The sequence below is a fragment of the Ooceraea biroi genome, chromosome 11, assembly GCF_003672135.1.
Source record: "Ooceraea biroi isolate clonal line C1 chromosome 11, Obir_v5.4, whole genome shotgun sequence".
Lineage (NCBI taxonomy): Eukaryota > Metazoa > Arthropoda > Insecta > Hymenoptera > Formicidae > Ooceraea > Ooceraea biroi.
The window spans coordinates 7,404,545-7,427,266 of record NC_039516.1 but is presented as its reverse complement, the minus strand read 5'-3'; the positions used below and the strand labels follow the sequence as shown (position 1 = coordinate 7,427,266).

At 37.5% G+C, this 22,722-nt stretch overlaps 3 protein-coding genes and 1 long non-coding RNA gene across 10 annotated transcripts; 3 read left to right on the top strand and 1 right to left on the bottom strand.

Moving 5' to 3' along the window:
• The first annotated feature begins 15 nt into the window (after positions 1–15).
• LOC105275792 lies at positions 16–2,493 on the top strand. Of its 5 annotated transcripts, none has more exons than XM_026973616.1 (6): positions 16–182; positions 279–664; positions 760–918; positions 1,041–1,297; positions 1,471–1,628; positions 1,780–2,493. In XM_026973616.1, exons 1-6 carry the CDS (start codon positions 127–129, stop codon positions 2,003–2,005), a joined length of 1,242 nt encoding a protein of 413 aa, XP_026829417.1. In that variant the 5' UTR covers positions 16–126; the 3' UTR covers positions 2,006–2,493. The 5 variants fall into 5 exon arrangements, with proteins under 5 accessions (XP_026829417.1, XP_026829416.1, XP_011331197.2 ...); XM_026973615.1 differs by having other exon boundaries at positions 757–918; XM_011332895.3 differs by having other exon boundaries at positions 736–918; positions 1,041–1,261.
• A 666-nt stretch (positions 2,494–3,159) lies between these two features.
• On the bottom strand, positions 3,160–7,034 carry LOC105275789 (protein salvador homolog 1). Of its 2 annotated transcripts, none has more exons than XM_011332892.3 (7): positions 6,330–7,034; positions 5,854–5,927; positions 4,852–4,979; positions 4,459–4,692; positions 3,941–4,165; positions 3,514–3,819; positions 3,160–3,445 (listed from the first exon to the last, which is right to left on the bottom strand). In XM_011332892.3, exons 1-7 carry the CDS (start codon positions 6,418–6,420, stop codon positions 3,343–3,345), a joined length of 1,161 nt encoding a protein of 386 aa, XP_011331194.1. In that variant the 5' UTR covers positions 6,421–7,034; the 3' UTR covers positions 3,160–3,342. The 2 variants fall into 2 exon arrangements, with proteins under 2 accessions (XP_011331194.1, XP_019886053.1); XM_020030494.2 differs by having other exon boundaries at positions 6,617–7,034.
• Positions 3,586–4,366, top strand: LOC113562894. Its single transcript, XR_003407226.1, has 2 exons — positions 3,586–3,728; positions 3,993–4,366. It is a non-coding gene; the product is annotated as an uncharacterized LOC113562894 (long non-coding RNA).
• Positions 7,035–7,140: 106 nt separating the features above from the next.
• LOC105275788 (probable maleylacetoacetate isomerase 2) lies at positions 7,141–13,661 on the top strand. 2 transcript variants are annotated; one of them, XR_893294.3, is made up of 6 exons: positions 7,141–7,339; positions 8,290–8,341; positions 8,658–8,806; positions 8,908–9,112; positions 9,410–9,730; positions 11,877–13,661. XR_893294.3 is itself a non-coding variant. In XM_011332890.3 (5 exons), the coding sequence occupies exons 1-5, from the start codon at positions 7,322–7,324 to the stop codon at positions 9,637–9,639; spliced, it is 654 nt and encodes a 217-aa protein (XP_011331192.1). In that variant the 5' UTR covers positions 7,141–7,321; the 3' UTR covers positions 9,640–13,661. The 2 variants fall into 2 exon arrangements, 1 of the variants encoding a protein (XP_011331192.1); XM_011332890.3 differs by having other exon boundaries at positions 9,410–13,661.
• Positions 13,662–22,722: the final 9,061 nt, after the last annotated feature.

The following is a 22,722-nucleotide window of genomic DNA, read 5'->3' as shown; positions in this document are numbered from 1 at the left end:
CGTGAGCACCGATGGTGCCAGGGATACCACTCTAAGCTAATCGTTCCAATCACTTCTCGGTTCTCAGTTGTGTTTCGTTTACTTGGAACGAGTGCAAGTGACGTTGATCAGAAGAAAAGAAAAATAATGCGATCCTGTTACTTATGTAGAAGAAATGCAGCTGAAAATATTTCTTTGCACAAGTAAATATGTATATTGGAAAATATATTTACAAGTGTACGCTCGCTCGCTCGCTCGCTCGCTCGCTGTGAATAAAAGCGAAATGATTATATTTTCAGATTTCCAAAAAGATTACAATTATCTAAGAAATGGATCGAAGCTTGCGGACTGCACGAAAAAGACGATGTGTCCCATTTGTTTATTTGTTCATCTCACTTTAGATTACCTCGTGATTTATTTCCGAAAGAGAGGTTACCTCCTGGAGCTGTACCTACTTTAGGCATTCCTAATAATGCAGTAGTAAATGCAACAAGTTCGTCAGAAATAGCTTCGCTACATTATCGAGCGAAACAACTAGATTCGCCAAGCACTGTAGACAGTCAAAGTATATCCAAAGTATATCCTAAGTATCCTAAAGTGAAAGTTACGTCTTTAACTGTATCCAAGGTAACGGAGTATGATAGTGCAGTTCAGCGAGTATCGGAAGCTTCTACCATTCATGCAGGTGAATTAAATAATAGTAAATAGTTGGAAACAAATAACGGAGGTTACTGCCTGATGCTATATCCATTATAGACATTCCTAATACTGTGATAGTAGATGTAGCAAGTTCACCAGAAATAGCCTTACTGCATCATAGAGCAAATCGATCATCAAATTTGCCAACAGTGGAAAATAAAAGTATGTCCAAATCATCTCAAGTGGCAGAGTACGATGATGCGGTTCAGCAAGTATCAGAAGTTTCCACTTCTCGTTTAGGTAAGTTAAAGAGAACAATTATACAAAGGTAAATGAAACTACATACTACATACGCTGATTCTAAGGAGTAATAACATAAATGTAATGTCATTTTTTTTATAATGAGTATTTTACATTTTTAGATTACATTTCTGAAGAGAACTGTTTTTCTCGGACAAAACGCTTGTTTGCAGAACCAAGATATGTTTCAGAAATTACTACGTCTGATGTTGATACACCGAGAAAAGCAAAAAGAGTTCTCGAGTTTGTTAAAAAAGTGGATAAAAAAAAATGCAAGCGAATAAAGTGTTTACAAAATCAAAAGAGGAGACTGTTAAAGCAGATTGCTGCATTGCAAACATTGGTATCTCATTTAAAGGAAAGGAGATTAGTAATTATAGTAATTATTGTAATTGTATAATAGTATATACATATACTGTAATATGTAAATACATTTTATGCAAATGCGTTTCTCAAGTGTGCTTTGTTAAAAGCTTTTACTACTTAATTCGAAAAAGTATGCAATATGAAAACTATAATTGCAGATGATATAATATCTCACGTTCATTCTAGAGCCGTGCCGTGGAAAAATTGTCAACGAAAACTAACGAATCAACAAAATTGCGCATTTCCACGTACATTGTGGATAATACTAAAGGACTTCCAATCAGCGGCCTACAAGTCGGTTTATACAAACTGATGGACGGAGAATGGACTTTTTTGAATGAGTGGTATGTTCTAGCTGTATACCATTTTGCAAATAAAACTCTTTCTTGAAAATCGTTCGACCTCATGTAACAAGAATGTAATTATTCTATGAAATAGTATACGTATAATAAAGAATTATAATGCAAATGGATGAAAACAGAATTCTATTTTCAGCAATACAAACATGAAGGGCCTTTTCATCAATCCACTAGGAAAAATGGACTGCACGATCGGTCGTTACAAGCTACGCTTTGACGTTGATAAGTATTTCACGTTAAGAAGAATAGAAACTATGATTCCGTTTATTGAATTTATATTCGACGTGAAAAATGTGAATAGTCATTATCACGTGTTACTTTTATTGAGTCCGTTTAGCTACACGATTTACGGTGGCACCTAGATTTTCGCGTATGGTAGATGATGATCGAAAGGACACTCTTTGCATTATATTAGAAGAATATTTGCTATTTATATATTTTGAAATGCTGAGGGTTATCAATAAGATATTGCTGAAAAGCAGTTAAAAATAAAATTATAAAGGTAAGATAAATTTGCACCAAAGATATTCCATTGATGATTTTTACGTTAAAATATATTTTAATAAGTTACGTTTTATTTGCACCGTCTTGAGAAACGTCTTGGAGTGCCTAAATGTATTATTTTAAAAGTTCCTTGAAATCTTTTTACGTTGAGAAAATATATGTCAATATTAATATGTTGTGTCATAACTCTGATGGTTCCACAAACTCGTATATTTTCTATTTTTCACAAAAAATTTCGAGGAAAACGCAGAAATCTTGCCAAGTCGGCCAGTTTTGTTTGCATCACTTTTTTATATCTACAAAACTGTAATGAAATTCGAAAAAAGTAATAAACATACTTTTCTCCATGGCGCGCAGGGCGGCAGGGCGTACTTCATTCCGTGACACGCATCTACATCTGCATCAAAAGGTGCATTAAAGGACTATATACTGTGTTAATAATATACCTTTTATATTATTGCTTTTTTTTTTGTAACTTTGTAGAATGTTTGTATAGAAAATAGCAGTTTGTATTCTTTGTTCTCTTTCATATGCATACGTACATGAACAACAGATCGGTTGAATTTTAGGTTATGTGACATTCGTTTTGGAGTGATAGACGTTATACTTGAGAACAATGTTCAGGAACTTTAGCAAATGGCTTGGAATAACGAATGAACATCAAGCTCGGAATGCAAAAGCAAAATTTGCTATAATATATGCTTTCATAGGATGGAATTGTTTTGCTGTGTGTTTTTACAAGATAATAAAGGAGCAACTACCAGATGATCGTATAGAACGAAGTACGTCGGAGTGCGTTACACAAGTCGAGCTATAATTCGGAATCAGAAAAACTAATAGAATATTTGTTCTTACGTAGGAAAAGCGTATAAAAGTTTGATTGGTGCATCCGAAAACACACACGTGTACGAGATCAAAGGCTTAACGCTCGAAAAGGATTTCGAGGCTAAATATAGCGCCATGACTGTCGAGAAGGATACTGGGTGTGGCAAAATAGATGAAAATTTATAGGTAATTTATAGATAACATTTAATAATTATTATTTCTTTGAACTCGAGAGCAATCCTATAATAAAACCGTTCAATCGAAAGAAATCGATTGTATATTTATATGGACAAAATATTATTAATCATTCGTCGTAACACTAAGGAACCTTTCCATCAGTCAATAATAGTTTGATCGAAAGATCCATCTCTCAGGGAAGAGACCTTCGTAAGGCAACAGCACCAGCGTTGGATCCACTAGATTCTGGATTCAATTCCTTGAGTCTCTGTTCCATCTCGCATAACAATGCTGATCTGTAGCGACGAATAACGAATAACGAGTTTACAAATATGCGTTCTCAATTTGATCATTTCATTTTTACCTGTATTCTTCATAGCGCATCACAACCTCCTCCAATTCCTGCTTGTACAACCTAGTGAGCATGGCATTGAAGCAGTCCAGCTCCGGTAGACGAAATAGCTCCCAACGTAGCTTACGATCCAACGCTATTGAGGCTCTACTGTACACGTATAACCAATGTGGTATCTCCTCGTTTAGATATGGATTGGCAGGTACCAGGACGCTGTGAGAATGAAAGTGAGTGTGCCGCGGTGGCGACACAACGCGCACCGCTTGCATCTCGTGCGGGTAACACGGATGTTCGTACTGTGCCTGACGCGTGATGTGACTGAAATGTGACACATTTTGCGCGACACGTAAAACGACACGTAAAACGACACGTAAAACGACGGAGAAAAATTCACAATATTCCAAATATCTTTGTTCTTGTCTCGTTTCGGCTTACTCACTTGACGTAATAAACGCCATATTCGGGTGACTCGATTCTCTCCCATCCCGTAGGTAAACCCTCCTTCTCGAGTGGGTGAGACCAGTGCGTAGTCTTGGTATTGTGATCGATGTAATACTTCCGGCCCCTGAGCGTGAAGTCGACCGACCATCCCGGTGGCAGAGGCAACTCTTCTTGCTGCTGTTCGCATCGAGAACTCGATCTCTCTGAATGACATCTGCTGTAGCTTCCGGAAATCAAAACAGGAAAATAATGATCATCTTCACTTGTAATCGATCACTACGATTTAAAAGCTATCGAAATCACGTCGATTTCAATTTACGAAATTTGTTAACGCACTCTTTTGCACGTCGAATGTTATAAAATAAAGTTTTATTTGAAATGACACGTTACTCACTACTTCGTGAATAAATATACATGTTTGATAGATGCTGGTAAATGATTTGATCTCATTTTGGAACAAAAGACATTGTTCGTATATGACTAATTAATTAATAGATCTATGAAAGAACTCAATACCCAGCAGTTTGACGGTACGCGGAGCGATTGTAGTCCTCGTAACCGGTGTCGACGTCGAACGGCACGTAAGGCATCTGCGGTGTCTGAACCCTGTCCAAATGATACTCCGATCCAGCGTATTGATTGATATAAGTGTGGGACATTGCGGGCGATAATTCAGGGTGGTACATGGGCGTTGCGGTCCTTGAAAGCATGCCGTCGCTCGTTGCCGTATTAACGGAAAGATTAGCGAATCTATCGTGAAGATAAACGGGTAAAAAACACCGAAGAGAAAATACGTGTTGCAAACCTTACTTCACTCTGCACGCTTTGTCTGCGGTCTTTACGAAACGACAGATTCGAGTAAAGCTAAATTATTGATATGATATTGAAGACATTATATTAATTATTAACCTTTGCGCTAAATCAGGAACGGAACTATTCGGCGTATATTTTCCCTCGTGACTACCCAAACCAACGGCACTGGGTGTAGTCTTTGTATTTCCGAATTTTTGCACCATGCTAGGTTGTTGAGGAATAGACTATGACATGAGAGAAGTTGCGATGTATATCGACGTCTCTTTAAAAGCCTTCATATAAATATATGTAGATTTAGATAGGTAATAATGACACTAGTTGGAATAGATTTGCTTTCTACTTTTTTAAATTATTGCAAGCATTTAAGACAGCTGTTTGGAAAGTTAAGAATCATTACGAACAATTTTAATGTAATTTTGTGTGTGTATGTGTATGCACCGTCCTTCTACTAAACATCTTCCCGATAGAGATTTGTTTAAATAAGAATTTATTGTGAAAGAGAGATATGACAAAAGACTATTATTTTATTCAAGTTTGTAATACGTTTAACGGAGAGAAACGTTTAATGCAACGAGAACATATTCAATTATTGAAAGGTTTAAAATTTTATTTTATAACTTGGTAATTTTAAACTTTGCAACTTAATATTGGGGAATATCACACGTAACGTTTAACCCTAGCTTCCGACACTGGGGTTCGAGTGCCACTGCTTCTCCACGTCGAATATTTAGTTAAAAATACAAGAAAGAATCAACTGATTTTAAGTCACTTTTTTTTCCATCGATACGCCACACATCGAGGCATATGTCTATGCATAGGAAAATGTGAAAAAGAAAGTAACTACTTGTAAAATATTCGCTTGTGAAAAAAGGTTACGTTCAAAACTCGTGAATTACTTCATTTCACTTGGGATTTTAGACACCCCTGTGTGGGAAGCCAGGGTTAAGTAGTTTCTTGAGATGAAATTGAAATAAGCAGAATTTAAACACTCTGTTTTGTTATTTATTTAATCACGCCAAAAAACAGTATGTATAGAGTATATGACATACATACACACACAATATTCTGCACGATACAATCATATACAATATAATTTACCATAGTTGTCATCGCTGGAAGGTTGTTACGTCGTCTCGTTCTTTTATTTGGTTCTGTAGTCCATACATTGATAACTAAACACAACGAACACAAAATGCTATGATCAATGTGTCAAATATAAAAAATAACATTGTCATATGGGCGGGCGTTAAAAAAGGGGGAAAAGGGAGATACTGAAAACCTTTGTAACCTAATATGGTGATAATTAACACGTGCACCAGTACAATTTTTCAAATCTATGTTCAAGACGTTCTTTTCTTTTTCTTTTTCTATGTGTCTTGATCTAATATTTCAATTATTAATATATTTATGTTTACATTTTTTGTGTTTATTCTTGTCTTACTTGAGATTATATCTTTATTAATTCGGACGAAGATAGGGATGCGAGGCGAGAATGTTTCGACGAAATGACAGCGTATCTCAGTGTGAACGGGAGAGGGCAGAGATGAGAGGAGCTAAGTGTGCGAGACACGTACTTGGCATTTCGGGTGGCGTTTCCTTTTTCACATATTTCCCAACCACTCCCTCCTTGATCGTTCTTAGATCCTTGTTTTTTCGTGACAACATCACGATGTTGTCGATCGCGCGAGAGATCGAGAACCGCGCCTAACCTCGCGAGCGCGCTGCGAATCCCTACATCGACAACGGAAACGAGCGCGGACGCGCTAAAAGGGGAACACTGTCGCGTCGCGTTTCTGCCACGACGTTTTCTCATGAACAAACGGACGTGGTGACGAGCAATAAGAAAACAAATCCACATCACCTGGTTCGATTCATATTCGAACTGTCGCGAACGCTTGAAAATGTCGCCGATCACGATAACGGGTTAAGGCCGATCCAGATTAGCGTGATAAATCGATGCGTAAGGAGAGACCAATCGTTCGAATCTCGACCGTGCTTGACATAAAGAACGCAGCAACATGGCAACCCCTACGTTAGACACGAACGTGGAATGGAGAATGGAGAGTGCAATAGTGCATCGATATTTAAGGCGGGAGCACAGATTTTTGCATAACGCATAACGCATAAAAAAATTCCCCCCATTTCGATTCCCGGGTTGGAAATGGAGGATTTTGATTGGTTTATTTCCTTGTGCAAATGTCTGTGCTTCCTTTATGCCTTTAGTTTTCGGTTGAAAATCCGTAGGCGAAAACTGTCGCCCCTCTACCTTTCGGAATTCTTACGGCACTGGGGCTACCTATCGGAAAGCCGGGCGGCGATTGGTGCGGTCGGGTTGCGGCGTTGCGGCGTTGCGGCGTTGCGGCGTTGCGGCGTTGCGGCGTTGCGGCGTTGCGGGCTTGCGGCGGTGGAACGGAGAGAGGGAGTGTGTTGTGTGTGCGATTTCGCGCGTTCACCGCGATTCCGAATTGTTCTCTGACAGATTTGGCGGCGAGTGGACAGTCGAGTCGCGATCTGGCTACACGACTGAGCGGGCGAGCGCACTTGTTCGCGAGAGTTGGCCGACGAGATGTCCGTGATGGGTAAGGTGAGTAGAGTGCTGGCGAATCTTTAACCTTCTCGTACAAGTACGGGCGAGTGCCGGGAGCACCGTGCAGTCCAGCTCGCTCCGATTAGCTGTATTTACGCCATAACGTTGCGTCGGAATCGCGCGACCGGCACGAGCGCGTCTCCGGAATTGTCACGCGATTCCGACAAGCATCGGCTTCCGACGATCGCGGTCGCGCGAAAATCACCTCTGTGTTTATTTGCAATGGCAGACGCGTGACAATCGATGTCCCTTCGGAGTTCCTCGAGCTGCACGAGAAATGCGAACGTTGCTTTCGTTCTCCAGCGGCGAGCGATGGATTAACGCATGTGCGAACCTTACCCTTGCCTTCTTCACACAACGAGCATTCTCGTGATATTCTCGAATATAACGTGCCGATGATGCGCTTGCTGCGCGCGCGCGCGCGCAATTCTTCAGTTCGGCGTGTATAGAGCATATTAATTTTTAATCTATTAATTAAAATTAACAAAATTAAAAATAAGATATTGAAAGAAGAGTGCTTTAATGTTCCCGTGTGTGTATGTGTGGGTCCTACATTTTGTTTCAGAAAAATCGAAACTGCCTCTTACATGAAAAAATAATGCATCTGTTCTTGCATTTGCTTCTTTTTAAAGATTCTCAATATTAATAAAAGTCTCCGAACTAACTAATGGAAAGGCAATTTCTTCTGGTTTATAAACAATTATTATATTGACATAAAATAGTTTCCAAGTATCGTTCAATTTTTATGGGCTGTTATCAACTTATTTCTCTTTAGATACAATAATTCAGAACATAGATACACGGAGGAAACTGGATTGACTGATTGTCGTAGCGTCAGCGGCTAAAATAACGCTTTCTAATAAATGCGCGTTTCGACGTTCTCGAGGCCAGCGAATGAACTTTACCTTGTACATGCATGTTTTTTTTTCTCTTGTTTCTTCTGATAGCCGGTACTCTACTCCTATTGGCGGAGTTCCTGTTCGTGGAGGGTGAGAATTGGTGAGTTAAAATCCAGTTTGAATTATCGCTACAGATGTTAAGAAAAAACTGTTTGATATTATAATATATTGAGTTTGCGTATTGCGTATGTAAATTATATCAGATACATATCACGTGCATTCAATAGCAATATGACCTAGCGGATCTAGTTACATGAATTTCTGTGATCCAGTTTCAACATAATGAAGACTCTTGTGTGCTTCAAATATTGTTTTATTGAAAATCGGAAGGATCTACATACATAGGTTACTGTATATGTATATAAATAAATGTTATTATTAGTGTAACTGCTTATTTATCAAGTATTTATGAATAGCATTGAACCTAAAGGAGATACCATACGACATAAAGCCTGTGAGCCTGGTAAAGAGTGGTGGCGAACAACATTCCAATGAATTTCGAGAGATTAATCCGATGGAACAGGTCCCTGCACTCCATATTGACAATCACACGTTAATAGAGTCTGTGAGTATATTCAGTTACGTGTATTTTGTTTCTCATTATTTTCGTGTCGTGATTGTTTTGTCAGAGTTTTGGACATGATGAAAACAATTCTTTTTCAACAGCTGAACATCTTGCAATACTTGGAAGAGACTAGACCGAATCGTCCACTGCTGCCGGCAGATCCTGTGAAAAGAGCGAGAGTAAGAGAAATTTGCGAAGTGATCGCTAGTGGCATACAACCGTTGCAGAATCTTGTTGTTCTGATTTACGTCGGGGAGGAACGCAAAAAGGAATGGGCACAGCATTGGATTACGAGAGGATTTACAGGTAATGGCACATCAAGTTATATAATTTTATTAGATCTCTGTCTATAATAATTTGAGTAAGTTAACACTTGACACATCAGCTACTTGAGAGTGACTTTATATACGCACTTTAATGTTGTTTACAACCAAAACTGCAAAATGAATCTGTAATTCTAATCATTCTAATCGTTGCATATCAATATATCGCATCGCAATTTATGGAATTGAAAAAAAAAAAGAAGCAGTAGCAGTTTAATTATCAATAAAGCAGCAGGTTTGTCGTGTGCATGATCGAGACACGAATAATGTTATTTTTCAGCTGTAGAAAAATTATTATCGTCGAGTGCGGGCAAGTATTGCGTCGGTGACGAGATTACGTTAGCGGACTGTTGCCTAGTGCCACAGATATTTAACGCGCGAAGATTTCACGTCGACCTGAGGCCCTTCCCCACAATTCTAAGGGTGGATCGTCATCTGGAGCATCATCCAGCTTTCACCGCAGCTCATCCCAACAACCAGCCCGATTGTCCACCCGAGGCGACCAAGTAGCAAGCGAGGCAGACCACCCTTTTCCTCTTCTAAGTCTTTAGACGGACGGGAAAAGGTGGTCTGACATCATGTGGTTGCATAGTGAGAAAAGGTGAACCCAATTCATTTATATCAGTCAGAGTTGTGTCAATCGTACGAAGCTATATTTCTTTAATGCAAATTTTGCTTCTATTTACATAAGTAAAATTGCAAAAATTGGACTCGGATAACTCAGATAAGGGTTGTATGTGCAACTTTACATAATCATGAAAAAAAAATCTTTATTTAGGATTGTATTGAAAGGATATTCAATACAATCCTTTTTGCCTGAGTTAAGATTTAAGTATAGAAGATACATTCCTCAAGAAATTAAATAGACTGCGATTAAATTTGCATTCAATGCAAATGTAATGCGAGATAAATAAAAAATTGGTGTTGTACAGATATACAGAAATATAGATGTGATACTTTGCGTTAAATGCATAAGCAAAGAAATCAAGTCAAATCCTCAAGTACAATGAAAATTGATACATTGTATGTATTTTTCATTAGAGATGTTTCAATGAGTCCAATCGTTGCAATAAGTGTGTACAATAGTGAGAAATTAATTTCTGTTTGTACCGCGTGTTCAATCAATTATTAAATGGTCATTTCACTTTAATATGATATTTACATAAAACATTCCAAGAAAATCGAATTGATCGAGTTACACCTTTTATCACTTATAAACTGCGTATCGGTACTGAAATGGTTAGCGGCGCGATACAACAGGCAATAGTCTTGATTTGACGTGTTATAGGTACTGTACTATAATGCCGCTTATCGTAAAAGAGTCACTCGCACCATTTCTGTACTTGCATTAAAGAAAGATCAATATTTGGCCTAGCTTTTCATGTTTTGTTACGTTTTCCACAATTTTACGTAATCAAGCGAAATTTTATAAAGATATATATATGATATTGACTTATTCCTTGTATAGGTTGAAATCAAAGTTTATTTTTTACATCCTTATAATTTGTATTTTATTTTCGCTTACATAGCGTTAAAGGAAAAAAAGAGGTTGCTATTAAATCCTAGTGAATGATCCTAGTGAAATGTTCGCTGGTACATAGAATAGCGATTCGTATTTTTATGTGATATGAAGTACACGGAAACAAATTCAAGTCGAGTGAAGGGATTAAATTCGAAGGGAAACGTGTAATAAGGGAATGCGCTCTGCTCAATATCCCCCAGAATACCAATATGTAAAAGAAAAAGTACAAATCATCTATTTCCTTTGATATTCCAGTTTCAAACTGCAATATATTTGCTTGCTTCATTTATACACTTTGCATATCTTCCAAATAAGATATTTAGTAATCCCAATCGCGCTAGACTAGTACAGTATATTTTTCAGCGTTTCACTTGTGCGTCATCCCAACTATTTGTTACGAGTACTATACTTTGTACATCATGTATCGAAAAACCGTCAGGAATATTTTTCCGAAATTTAAAAGAAGATTTTTTATGTGTTTTTGTTATTCTCCCATTACTTTGTTTTAAATTTCGGAGGAATTCATTAAAATAAAAGTGCAAATGAAGCAAACAGATTTGTTGTATCCTTTTTCTGTATAATACCGTGCGTAGTGTACTTTTTGATCACGAACTAATGTTTATATAGGCGTAAACAATATTTCTTTCTAAACTCGCAAAGAAAGATATTTGCTGCGTAACTACAGTCAGATTATCTGTGATTTGAGTTACGTTATGCAGAATTCAAGTAATTTCCGACGTTGCTGCGAAGAATAAAAATGTGCCATTAAAACGCCATTTTACATAGTACAATCGCGAACAATTTCCAATGCAAACGAGAAACACGTTTCGACGCTGACAGAATCAAAGTACATATTTATGCTCTTACAAATAGTTTTTCCGGTTCGAGCATAAGCAGAGATTATATGATATTAATATTTTTCACGAATCTTTTGATAGGATCGCTTATTGTAAAGCCACGTTATACATAGTCCTCGTGTGCCGCGAAAACTTTTATACGCGAACGTACGTTTGCCAAAAAGTCAAGTCTTGTAGATATTAAATACGACTGACCGAACTGATAAATCCAGATTCCATTGGCATTCTTCCTTATTGCTGCGTTATCCTTCTTGTCCTCGTTTTTTACAAACACGTTACGATATCTATGTAATTGGAATCTCATGTACAACATCAATGAGTCTTTATGTAACGCGCACTTTGTAACTGCCTTTTTGACACTTTTTCAGATGACTACTTCTTCCATGTAGCCTCCAGCCTTCGCAATTATTTTTCTATAGGAGATATAGTGTTACATAACGAAGGTTTACTTCTTTCTGTATTTTCTCTGAGATGGAGCAATGAGAATTAAATATATATAATAGAATATATCGTCGCAAATTTAAAAAAAAACGTCCTACATATAGTGCTCTGGGACAAGTAAGACATGTATTCCGTGTTTATACACACCCCACACGTGCACACAGCCATATATTAATCTACCGAGTGATTAGATAATAATGTATATAATCTTTGTACGAACTATCCTCACTTTCTGCAACATGCACGACGTCGACGAGACGAGCGTACTCGAAATTGAACGTAACTTTTATGCATGTTTGGTGACAGCTCTAATGCATACGATGCAATTCAATCTATGGAAAAAAGATGTGAGCAAATCAGGATCTTTGCTATGTTAATCTTTAGTGTATTTAAGAATATTTAAGGATTAATTAACGAGATCTCGCATTGAAGTGTGAATTTTATCAAACTTTCGTAAAGCAGTCTATGAATACGAAACATTGATTTTATCAAAAATAAGCTGTGTTGCTGTAGTTGTTCGTGGCTGTATTATTGTATGACATCTGATATCTTAATAATAATTCATTCCTGGAATTACGGTTGCATAAAATCAAAATTACTCGATTTACAAGTGAAGAAAGAATAAAATTTTGTCTATTCGATCTTTGTGATTTAATTTGCGATAACATTTAAGCGACTGCTAATAAATCTAGCTCTCCAATTTTTCTACTTAGTTTTTTTATATTTTTATGTTATGTGTAGCCCTTTGTAAGAATTTTTACTTTCGATTAAAATGAAAATGAAAAAAAAGTTACGTTTTATACATCAATTGCAAATCTTTCTATATTCCGTATTTCTATACGAGAGAAAAAGCAAGTTGCTTTGTTCCAATTGCCTTTTTTACTCTCTACTATTCTCACTTGGTAGATTCGGCTTTTGTGAAATTTTAAATTTATAGACATTTTAGTGCTACATTTGTTTTTCCTATCGTGATCTTCAATCTCGAAGATTTGGTTTTTACATTGAAAATGACAACTTAGTTATATGAATAGAGATCCTTGATTATGTTTATTCTAAATTACGTATAAATTTTCAAATATCCTGTGTTCGACGAATCGTACAGAACTTGCGTATAATACACGTATAAAAGAAGTAAGAATAATACGTTTTTTAAGAGATTGAAATAAAATACTGTATAATACTTTGTACAATATAAGCCACTCTCCATTTTTGCTTTTACAACATTCATGTGTACTTGAGATGTTTCGATGATTTTGATTGCAACTTGATTTTATGCGTGTGATATGCAGCTTTCGCATCGATCTTACGTAACACGAATTGCATACTAGTATCACTGTATAGTTCGATGAAATAATGGCAGAAGCGTGCTACACCACTCTCCCGTTATAATTTTAACTAGATTTCAGACGGCGTAAAATTTTGTGAAAAAATGCGTGAGGTACGTTAAGTGAGCAAATGGGAGTGTACAATAAATATAGTGACTGATATGTCGATCTGAAAATAGTTCAGAGCGCATAGATATTTTATAAGCGAAAAAATTATTATTGTGTACGTTCACACTGCTTATAGCGAATAAAAGCGTCTGTGTCAATACTGTATGCTGCATCAATATATATATACTACTTTATAGTAGTCACGAGGAAAAGATCAAAACAGTAAGTGCATTCGTAACTGTATACTTATTATTCGAATAAAACTATGTTTTCTCTGTAGTGGCATGTTTTTTATTATAAACGTATTTTCATGTAATAATACCAAATATACAAACGTTATTACTGATTACATTTGCGCAACTTCTGCTCTTTTTCCTCTTCTTACTTTTCCGACATTCATTCTCATAAGGACTGAAATTTTATCAATCTATGTTCTTCCGCTATATAGTTATTATATAAAGTTTATAACAAACATACAAATTTTTTAAGACATTAAAGAGGTTTAGAAACAAATATAAAACTTACCCCAGCAAAAACTGCGTTGAACATCTTACCTTACCTGTTTGTTGATTATTATGTTCCCCAGCTGTTCCCTTTAACAGATCTATTTTGCAAAAGCGCAATGATCGAGCGTAACTCACAATTGCGCCATTAGTCGACATACAACAAACACACACACGCACACACGTAATGCGCAACAAGTCGAAATGAACTTATCAGGACTGATCTGATTATCCGTACAAAAATAATTTTTTATTTGTTACTTCTTTCGTTTACATTACATATCTTTTTTTTTATCAAAAATTCAACAACATACGATCGCTTGAGATAGACCGTACAACTTGATCGTCAATGCTCTATCCGCTGTCAATTTTCAATACTTTCCCTTAATTACAAATAATTCGTCGTGTAAAAAAATACAATCCTTTGTTTTTACTGACTAGCTAGAAGAATAGCATCTCTCTACGCTCGAGATTGTATATACTTATGTAGAGTGGAATGTAAAAAAAAGAAAACAAAAGAAAAGATCAGAAAAAAATGCGCATTATGACGCGTTATTGTTAATGAGGTATGCATCATATATTATATATACATATAAATGTTTATTCGTAAATCGAGTATCAATATAAAAACCGTGATATGCGGAATGATGTTCCTTGTTTTAACATTGCAAGCTTTACTATATCGATCCATCATAAATCACATCGTTAGAATCGGTTGTACGCATAATCGCTCAATATTGCTTGCTCAAGCCTACCTCAACTATTGCTAGGAGCATTGCTCAATATTGCCATCAATATTGCGCCAAGTGGTTTCTGCGCGCAAGAAAATTTCTGTGCTCCTACTCGGCGTGTAAACGACAAAACGCTCGTCATGCTGCACGTTTCATTACAATTTGAGACAAACGGTACAGTTGTGGGCATCAACAATTTGAGAAACTCGATTACATGCATTCTATCTTTCCCGTTCTCGACATTTCTGATTATGAGATAAAGATAACACGGAAAACGCGCCATTTTATTAACGTATGTTAATTATATCGGTCATGATTGTCTTTCTCTCTTTCTTTAGAAGCAAGAGAGAAAGAAAACGAGCAAAGTCTCAATTAATCAGTAAAAATTACTGGAACCGCGATATAGAGATTTACAATAAATACAATAAATTAATGATAAACGTGTGCAATCTCTGCCCGTCGCCATACCGTTGTATTTGCACATTTTTGTCGAAATTTGGAAAGGCTGGTCTCTCGCCTCGTGCAGTTCGCAAGTCTGTTATGGAATTCGATAATTTTGCTGTCCATCGATATCACGATATCCGACGTCGCTTTTCCAATTTCCACAAAATTACAATCGCAATGTATATACCTGGGCAATATACCTGGGACTGAGAGTGTAAAGTAGAAACATTGTTACCGAGAAACTGGTCGGGCAAGTCCCACGCGAGACCAGAGAGATCTTGGTGAATGAGAGAAACGATGATGATCGCGTATGATGATCATACTGCGACACTGAATGGACAAATGGATGGATGTATGGATGGTGGCTAGGTCATGAAATGAAGAACAACAGAATGCATTTAATGAGCGATTGTTTATTATGCTCTTATTATGGTCACTTGTCATACAGGTAACGATGCTTTTCAATGAGTGAAAATAGTTAATATATTATGTTTGTTTGCTTTTTTTTTCTTTTTAACTCTTTTATATAATTATTTTAACATTGAATGGAATAAACTGATGATGAAAGAATAACAATTTATGGATGCAAATAAATGTGGTTAGAGTGTAAAGTAATAATATTATAAGATTAGCCCTCGGAAAAAATGCTGTGAACTAAATTATACTTCATCGATAACAATAGTGGTGCCCAAAGAGGTCACGTCGCGGGTTTAATTAATAACTTCGTCGACGAGCGAAAGTGCAAAAGTAAACGCGTATTATCGCTCTGGGTTAATTAATAAATAGAGGATTCTTTGTAGTAAGCCTTCTTACGAGCCATACGAATATACGTACTTCACTGTCGCGTTCTTATTCATTTAAAGACAAAAGCGTGTGTGTGTGTGTGTGTGTGTGTGTGTGTGTCGACTTGCTTTCTTTTACCATCGTATTATAATCTCGTGCAAGTTTCCTTGCTGCCAAGCGATAATATCTCTCCCTGAGAGATATTTTATGTGGCCATTCATGGTATCGTCGCGAGCTCTTTCTCTCGTTCTCTTTCGCGCGCGCGTTTTATGGTCTACCATCGATATTCGGACAACGACGTATTTTATTTTGCATCAATCAACTTTACGATTCCGACTTGATGCTTGAGCTTTTCTTGAGACATCACACAAACAATTTTTATGCGAAGCGATATTTCACGTTGATTATGCGATGTAAAACAGTGCTAAGAAACACCATTGGTTACAATGTGTTGGCGAATAATTGACTCATTGATCAATTTCTTTAAGTCATTTACTACATTAAAAAATAAAAAGTTGGTAACGAATTCGGAGGAGGACTTGGGACGACGAATTTATCAAATTGCTTTGCTTCCCAAAGAAAACATTTTCATAAATTCTTTTCTACGCTGGATTGTCATGCCGGCATTTGTCGTCCTCCCCATAACAAGTTGCACAATGTTTCTCAAGTGTTTCCTAATGCGATATGTGTAAGCGTATACATCGATACAACATGCTCCACGATGATCGGAAAGATGTCTCAATAATAACATTTCTTCTCGTCGATTTCGAATTTACGAAACAGTTTAGCTCAGATGATCGAATACGATCGCGATGGAATGCGCATCAACGACACCATGGATGTCCCTTCGCTTTGATATTATCTCTGAACAATGGCCGATTACAATGTTTCATCATGTTTTCTCGAATCCTTACTCGACTAAAATATATCCGTACTTCCGAATAGTTACTACTTTTACTACACTAACTTAGCGTAGATGTCGATAATCTTAGCTTTTTCCCGTCTAATAAGGAGTTAAATCGCAATACCCTTTTTTTCCTTTCTCTCCTTCTCTCACGGAGGCGAGACACTTTGGAATATTAAAAAATACAGAATTTTGCCCTGTGTGTGTGTGTGTGTGTGTGTATGCTCGTAATGCAGCGTTTTCATGTATCGTGTCAACAAGGAAAAACCAAACATTTATAACGTGTATACAATTATAACATTTTTTTCGGTAGGATGTGTGTGTGTGTGTGTCCTGGTCTGTCTGTACGCAGCATCATTCGCTTGAATTCGGTAAAACGCAGAATGAGAAAAACGCACTGCCGCGTGTACGTGTGTATGTATGTATGTATGTTGTATATATGGATGTGTCCTTAAATTACTTTATAGCCGAAGGAATGTAAGGTACAATACTTGATCGTAATTTCATTATCGGTGCGACGAATAAATCTCTCTATGGTACCTTCGCAGCCAGCTGCTCTCTCTCTCTCTCTCCCTCTCTTTCTATATCGCTCTTGTATCTCGATTATATATATATATATATATATGTATATATATTATATCATGGAAGATAACGCTATTCTCTCTCGATCTAATAATTCGCTGGGTACGCCGTAATTGAGACGCTCAAAGAAACTTATCATCGCGAAAGTGAAGCGCAAACGCGCGTTTCTCTCTCTGTCTCTGTGTCGCTTTCTCTGTGTGTGTGTGTGTGTGTGTGTGTGTGTGCCCGTCCATTTGCAAGATCTATTCGCATGTAAGCATGCAATTTTGATAATATACAATATGTATTTATGTGTGTATATATTATCCCATTGGTGTATGTTTTCGACATTCTATGAACGTGTGTGAGAGTGTGTATGCATCTGATAATGAATCGTGACGAATGTGTGGGATGAGAGCATAACGCGCACTTACGTGCACTTGCGACTTGCGACTAATATACGACTACTTATACTCAACAAGGTACTTAATAGTTTCTTCCTCTTCCTCTCATTTCCTCCGTCTCTCTTTCTCCCTTTTGCTACTTTATTAGTTCTCATTGTTTTTTTTATACTCCCTTTATAATCCCCGAGCTACTATGTGTGTGCTACTTCTACCTCAACAACAACGATCTCACGTCCGAGTGTTTCTTCTTATCTCTCTCTTTTTTTTGTTCTTTTTACATTACGCTTACCCAAAATAATATACCATATTAACAGCCTAACTCTAGATATTCTCACTTCCGATAAAATAACATTACATACAATTTTGTACAACCCTCTTAATTATTTTGTATAATGAATGTATTTTTCTAGTTGTCGCGGACGTGTAACGCCGCCTCGTTACGTTTCGACATATATAATATACATCTTATTTTTTATTTTATTTTTTCTCGGTTTTCACTGAAATAAGGGCTTTTGCGTGCTACTTGATGAGAATGACACTCAACTAGTAAAACGAAGGACGTGATATGGGGAAATATCTTGAGACGCGTATCTAGTTGGATGACTTTTGTTTTCCGAGTACTGTAATCATTGGATAATTTTTATACTTCTGTATTGTGTGTGTGTGTGTGTGTGTGTGTAATAAACTTCGCCTCTGCTATTGTCAATCAATGCGACGCGATGCAATAAATAAATTCTCTTGTTTCGTGACGTTTTCTACAGCGTGATGTATCTAAGTGTAACATGTCCTAGCGTAATATACAGTACGTTTTACATTGATTTCCTTGGCTAGTCGATAAATTTGCCTTATCATTTAAACGTTTGATTATAGTGTTCGATTGCAAAAAAGTGGCAGTAAATCAACAATTAGAGAAGTGAATTTTTTTAACAGAGACAAATGCAACATTTTTTCTGACACAATAATATATCTTCTCTTAATTATATTTTGCAGTTAACAATTTAGACATTTTAGACCCTCCTCGGTCCATCGATAGGAATCTTTTTTACAATGCCAATCATTAAAATGATTTGGAAGGCGTTTGCACTTTATCTGACATTTTGATCATTGAATTTACTGACTGTGAAACTTTTGCGTGTGCCATTCGTTCTCCGACAGCAATTGTCGAATCGCCGATAATTGTGATTCGATAATTTTGATTCGATTTGCCAAAGTGTAATGCAACAACAAACAAGTATCAATTAAGAAATTGTTGCATTTCTAGCTTGCGTTTATTATCGCCGATAACATGAGACGTACTGGAGCAAGATACACGCTTTGTAAAATACGCTAAGGAAAATGCGAGTATTTAACGCAACAACAATTTCAACTCAAAATCAATTAACTGTTAAATAATATTTCTCTCAATCTTTTCTGCAGTAGTCTATTACAACGAAACGTTAGCTCTTTACCTTTAATAATATTCTTGACCCTCATCTCTTTTCTCATGTATCGCAAACGAAGTAGATGTATAAAGGTATCTCGTAATAACTTTGTAACGACGTATTCAGCACATATCAATGAGAAATAATCGTATAGTCCGACTTTATTGAAAACAGCCTGCGTGTCGCAGGATATACACATCTTTAACAACGCGTTCTATCGTCAAACGTTAACAAGTGTAGTGGCTGATGAGCTCTGGGGAGGGAGGAATTCGATATGGCACTAAAGAGTGGAGTGCAGGTGAGATGGAAAATCGTTTTTGCTCCTGACGTAAAACGCGCGCGCATCGATTCCGAATGTTCATCGAGAGCAACGGCGTCCGTTGAGCGCGCCGCTGCTTCTTCTCTCGTCCGGTCTGTGACATAAATTTTTTTTGCGATTTCTTCTCTTTTCTTTTAGAGATCGGCTTAATGGAATTTATAATACGAGCGATGAGATGCGATGGAATATGATTTTTTTACGATGTAATCTAGCACACACAGCCAAGTAACGTGACACGCGAGTCACCATCCGCGCAGCGACGACTTGTCAAATTCAGTTTATAGTTATTACTGTAACAATATAGTCATAATTAGAATTGAGGCGAGTCAATGCAATTCCTACAGTTCCCCGATTACTACGCTACGTCGTCCGCTATACATGCGGGAATTATAATTCAGCTCTCCCATTAATTATCCCGTGTGTCTCACACATAACATATTCGTACGCGTACAGTATTGTACACGCGCGTGCATAATATATGCACACTATATTATTGATCTTTCTTTCTCTTTCTTCCTGCTTGTCTCGGATAGAAGCGGTCAATTATTGTTTGAAGTGTCATACGTCGATTGATTGATTGATTGATTGACGACGTAATTCCGTAAGAGATTTAAGAAACTAGCTACACATTTATATGCCTAACTGTTCTGTGTACAACTATCGACTGGCGATGCGACGCCGACGCGGCGATGCACGACGCGCGTCTCTCGCTTAGCGAGTGAACGAAGAGATATATCTTAAACTGTACAAAACAAAGCACTCTATGAAAAAATAAAAGACTTTCCTAACAAGAGGCGACGACTGCCGGTTTGTTGAACATTGTAACAATGCCCTCTCCTTAAAACAACTCGTAGGTAACTCGTATGAACTGGCCGACCAATACTGCTTTGCCACCTGCGCGCAGACGTGCGACTATCTTTCTATCATTCTATCATTTGTCAAAACAATTTTCAACATACCTGAACGTTTAATTGTCCCTGTTTTCGCGATCCCGCGCATCAGATTCGTGCGTTTATTCCAGTTTGAACGTGTCAACGTCTTTGTGAAACGTAGCAAGAACGGTTGCCGAAAAAGAGAAACAAAATCTCTTTTAGCGATTATCGATTTCAGATACACTTGAACGGAGAATTGCGCAAGAAACGCATCCGCGCGTGTTACATATTTTTAATATGTAAGATTCCAACTGAAATTATCGAGTCGAGAAGGATGAAACGGTCCTATGGTTCTCCGTGCTGAATCAATGCCGTTATACGTAATAACTTTGTCACCACGACGTAATCGACCTAATCGACGTAACATCTTTCATTACTTTTTTGATACATGTATTAGTATAGTATAGTATTAGTATTATCATATCACGGCAGGTCAATGCATATCTATACATATCATTCGTGACAACATTATACCGTGTTAATATTGATTCAAGGACCAATTTACGTAGCTCGAGTTTACAACTGTGCTCGACTGTTATCGTTAAATATTACGCAATCAAGATACATAACAAATATACACGTGTGTATCGGTGTGTACATGACGCGTACCTACGTACGCCGACATCGGAAGTTTAGCCAAAAGATGTTACTTTAATAATGTTGTAATTGTATGCTTTACTCGCCGCTAATAACATACTCGTTACTCCTCGACACTGTTGACTTCGTTCTTTAATTTCCGTATCGTTGAAACTATATTTGTGTTTTTAGCAGAATTTTCTTACTTTCTTCGTTTCGACGCTTGTTGGCGCGATATGCCAGATAAGCGTCAATATTAAAACTGCAAGAGTTGCGAAAAAAGTGATTGAAGCAGTCATTATTAAAGTAACGCGCTTTCAGCGAGGCAATTGCGTTTTTAACTCTACGAATATCATCGATACGGTTACTGAAACGTAACAGACGGTAACGGTTCTTTAACCCTCAACGTACACTAAGAAAAATACTTATGTTAGACTGGCTGATCGCGCTATGGCCTCTATACCTGCTAAACCTTGCTCTTTCCTTCGCGTTTGATTCTTATTCCGGAACATCGGAAGGAGATCCATGGCTTTACATTTTTAGTTAGGAAGGGTATCGGCTTCGCTTCGATCTCGTCGTTGTCGTGATTCAAACGATACATGAACATAATCGCGCACGCGCGCACGAAATTCTTGTTACACATTAATTAAACGTATATTTTATTATTATGCGCTGACGAAGCTCCTTTTCCCTCCATTGACTTCTCCTTGCCTCGGCCGAACATTTTGCATGCCATCGCGAGCTACTTTCTCCTGCGCAAATAAATTCTATAATTTTACATTCTATCAACGAAGTTTGTGGCATCTTTTTCACGTACTGGCAGCTGGTAAATATACGCTCTCTTTCAACTCCATCACAGCTAGTCTTATACGTAATCTTGCTCTACTACGGAATGTTTATCAGAGAGAACCGTAAGTCTATCCTAGTTTAGCGGACTGTTGCTACCTACAAGTTGTTCGTCAGAGAGCCTCCTCCTTCTCGTTCTCGGGTGTTGCATTTCTACAAACATGTACGTCGTAAACTGTATATCGTTTGTACCAACAGGCGATGCATATCACAAGCTTCATTCCGTGCTAACAAAGATACGCCGACAATGGGACGCCGACGGTGATAGTTTCTTTTTTTTGCAATTTATATACACTGTGCTGTTCGAACAGCACTAGAATTACAATATGGCTATTGCGAATGCACGATAACGGAGGGTGAATGGCTAATGAAAGGCAAATTGAGGATGAAAGTCGAAAACTCGGGAGGAACTGTAACGATCGCTCCAAACTACCACCACTTGGCCGCAGGTGAGCGGAAGTAAATCGATGAATTGTTTCAATTGAAAATCCAGTTTGCCATCCACGATCCCATTCATTACGATCGGATGCAGCTATACACGCAGCTATACGTCTCACAACTTTAACAATCAAAAAAAAATACAAATAAAACAAAGATACTGATTCTCGATTGACGGTTTCGTAATTCGACGCTCCTGTCGAATACGAATAAATAATTGCGACGATAAATAACGCACATGAGATATGAGAAACAAATAAATAATATTAACACCTAATAAGTAACGTACATATTTGTAGCAGTGGCAATGGTAGAACTACATCTTGTGTCTTGTACAAGCATCCGCGAGATCGCGATAAAGTAATGTGTCAGCTGACAAATACCTATACCTTCCACGCGCTTATTTTCTCCGTCCCCCTCCCCTCCCATCGTGCGACAAACTTGGCGGCATCTCTTGCCTACCGGCAGTCAATCAGAT

Coding starts and splice junctions, on each gene's coding strand:
- LOC105275792 (XM_026973613.1), top strand. CDS start 127: ATGCGATCCTGTTACTTATGTAGAAGAAATGCAGCTGAAAATATTTCT. Junction 665..735: donor AGCTTCTACCATTCATGCAG/GTGAATTAAATA, acceptor TATCCATTATAG/ACATTCCTAATACTGTGATA. Junction 1,298..1,470: donor AAAGGAGATTAGTAATTATA/GTAATTATTGTA, acceptor CGTTCATTCTAG/AGCCGTGCCGTGGAAAAATT.
- LOC105275789 (XM_011332892.3), bottom strand. CDS start 6,420: ATGTTGTCACGAAAAAACAAGGATCTAAGAACGATCAAGGAGGGAGTG. Junction 5,928..6,329: donor AACGCCACCCGAAATGCCAA/GTACGTGTCTCG, acceptor CGTTGTGTTTAG/TTATCAATGTATGGACTACA. Junction 4,693..4,851: donor GTTCCTGATTTAGCGCAAAG/GTTAATAATTAA, acceptor TCTTCACGATAG/ATTCGCTAATCTTTCCGTTA.
- LOC105275788 (XM_011332890.3), top strand. Junction 8,807..8,907: donor ATCACACGTTAATAGAGTCT/GTGAGTATATTC, acceptor CTTTTTCAACAG/CTGAACATCTTGCAATACTT. Junction 9,113..9,409: donor GATTACGAGAGGATTTACAG/GTAATGGCACAT, acceptor GTTATTTTTCAG/CTGTAGAAAAATTATTATCG.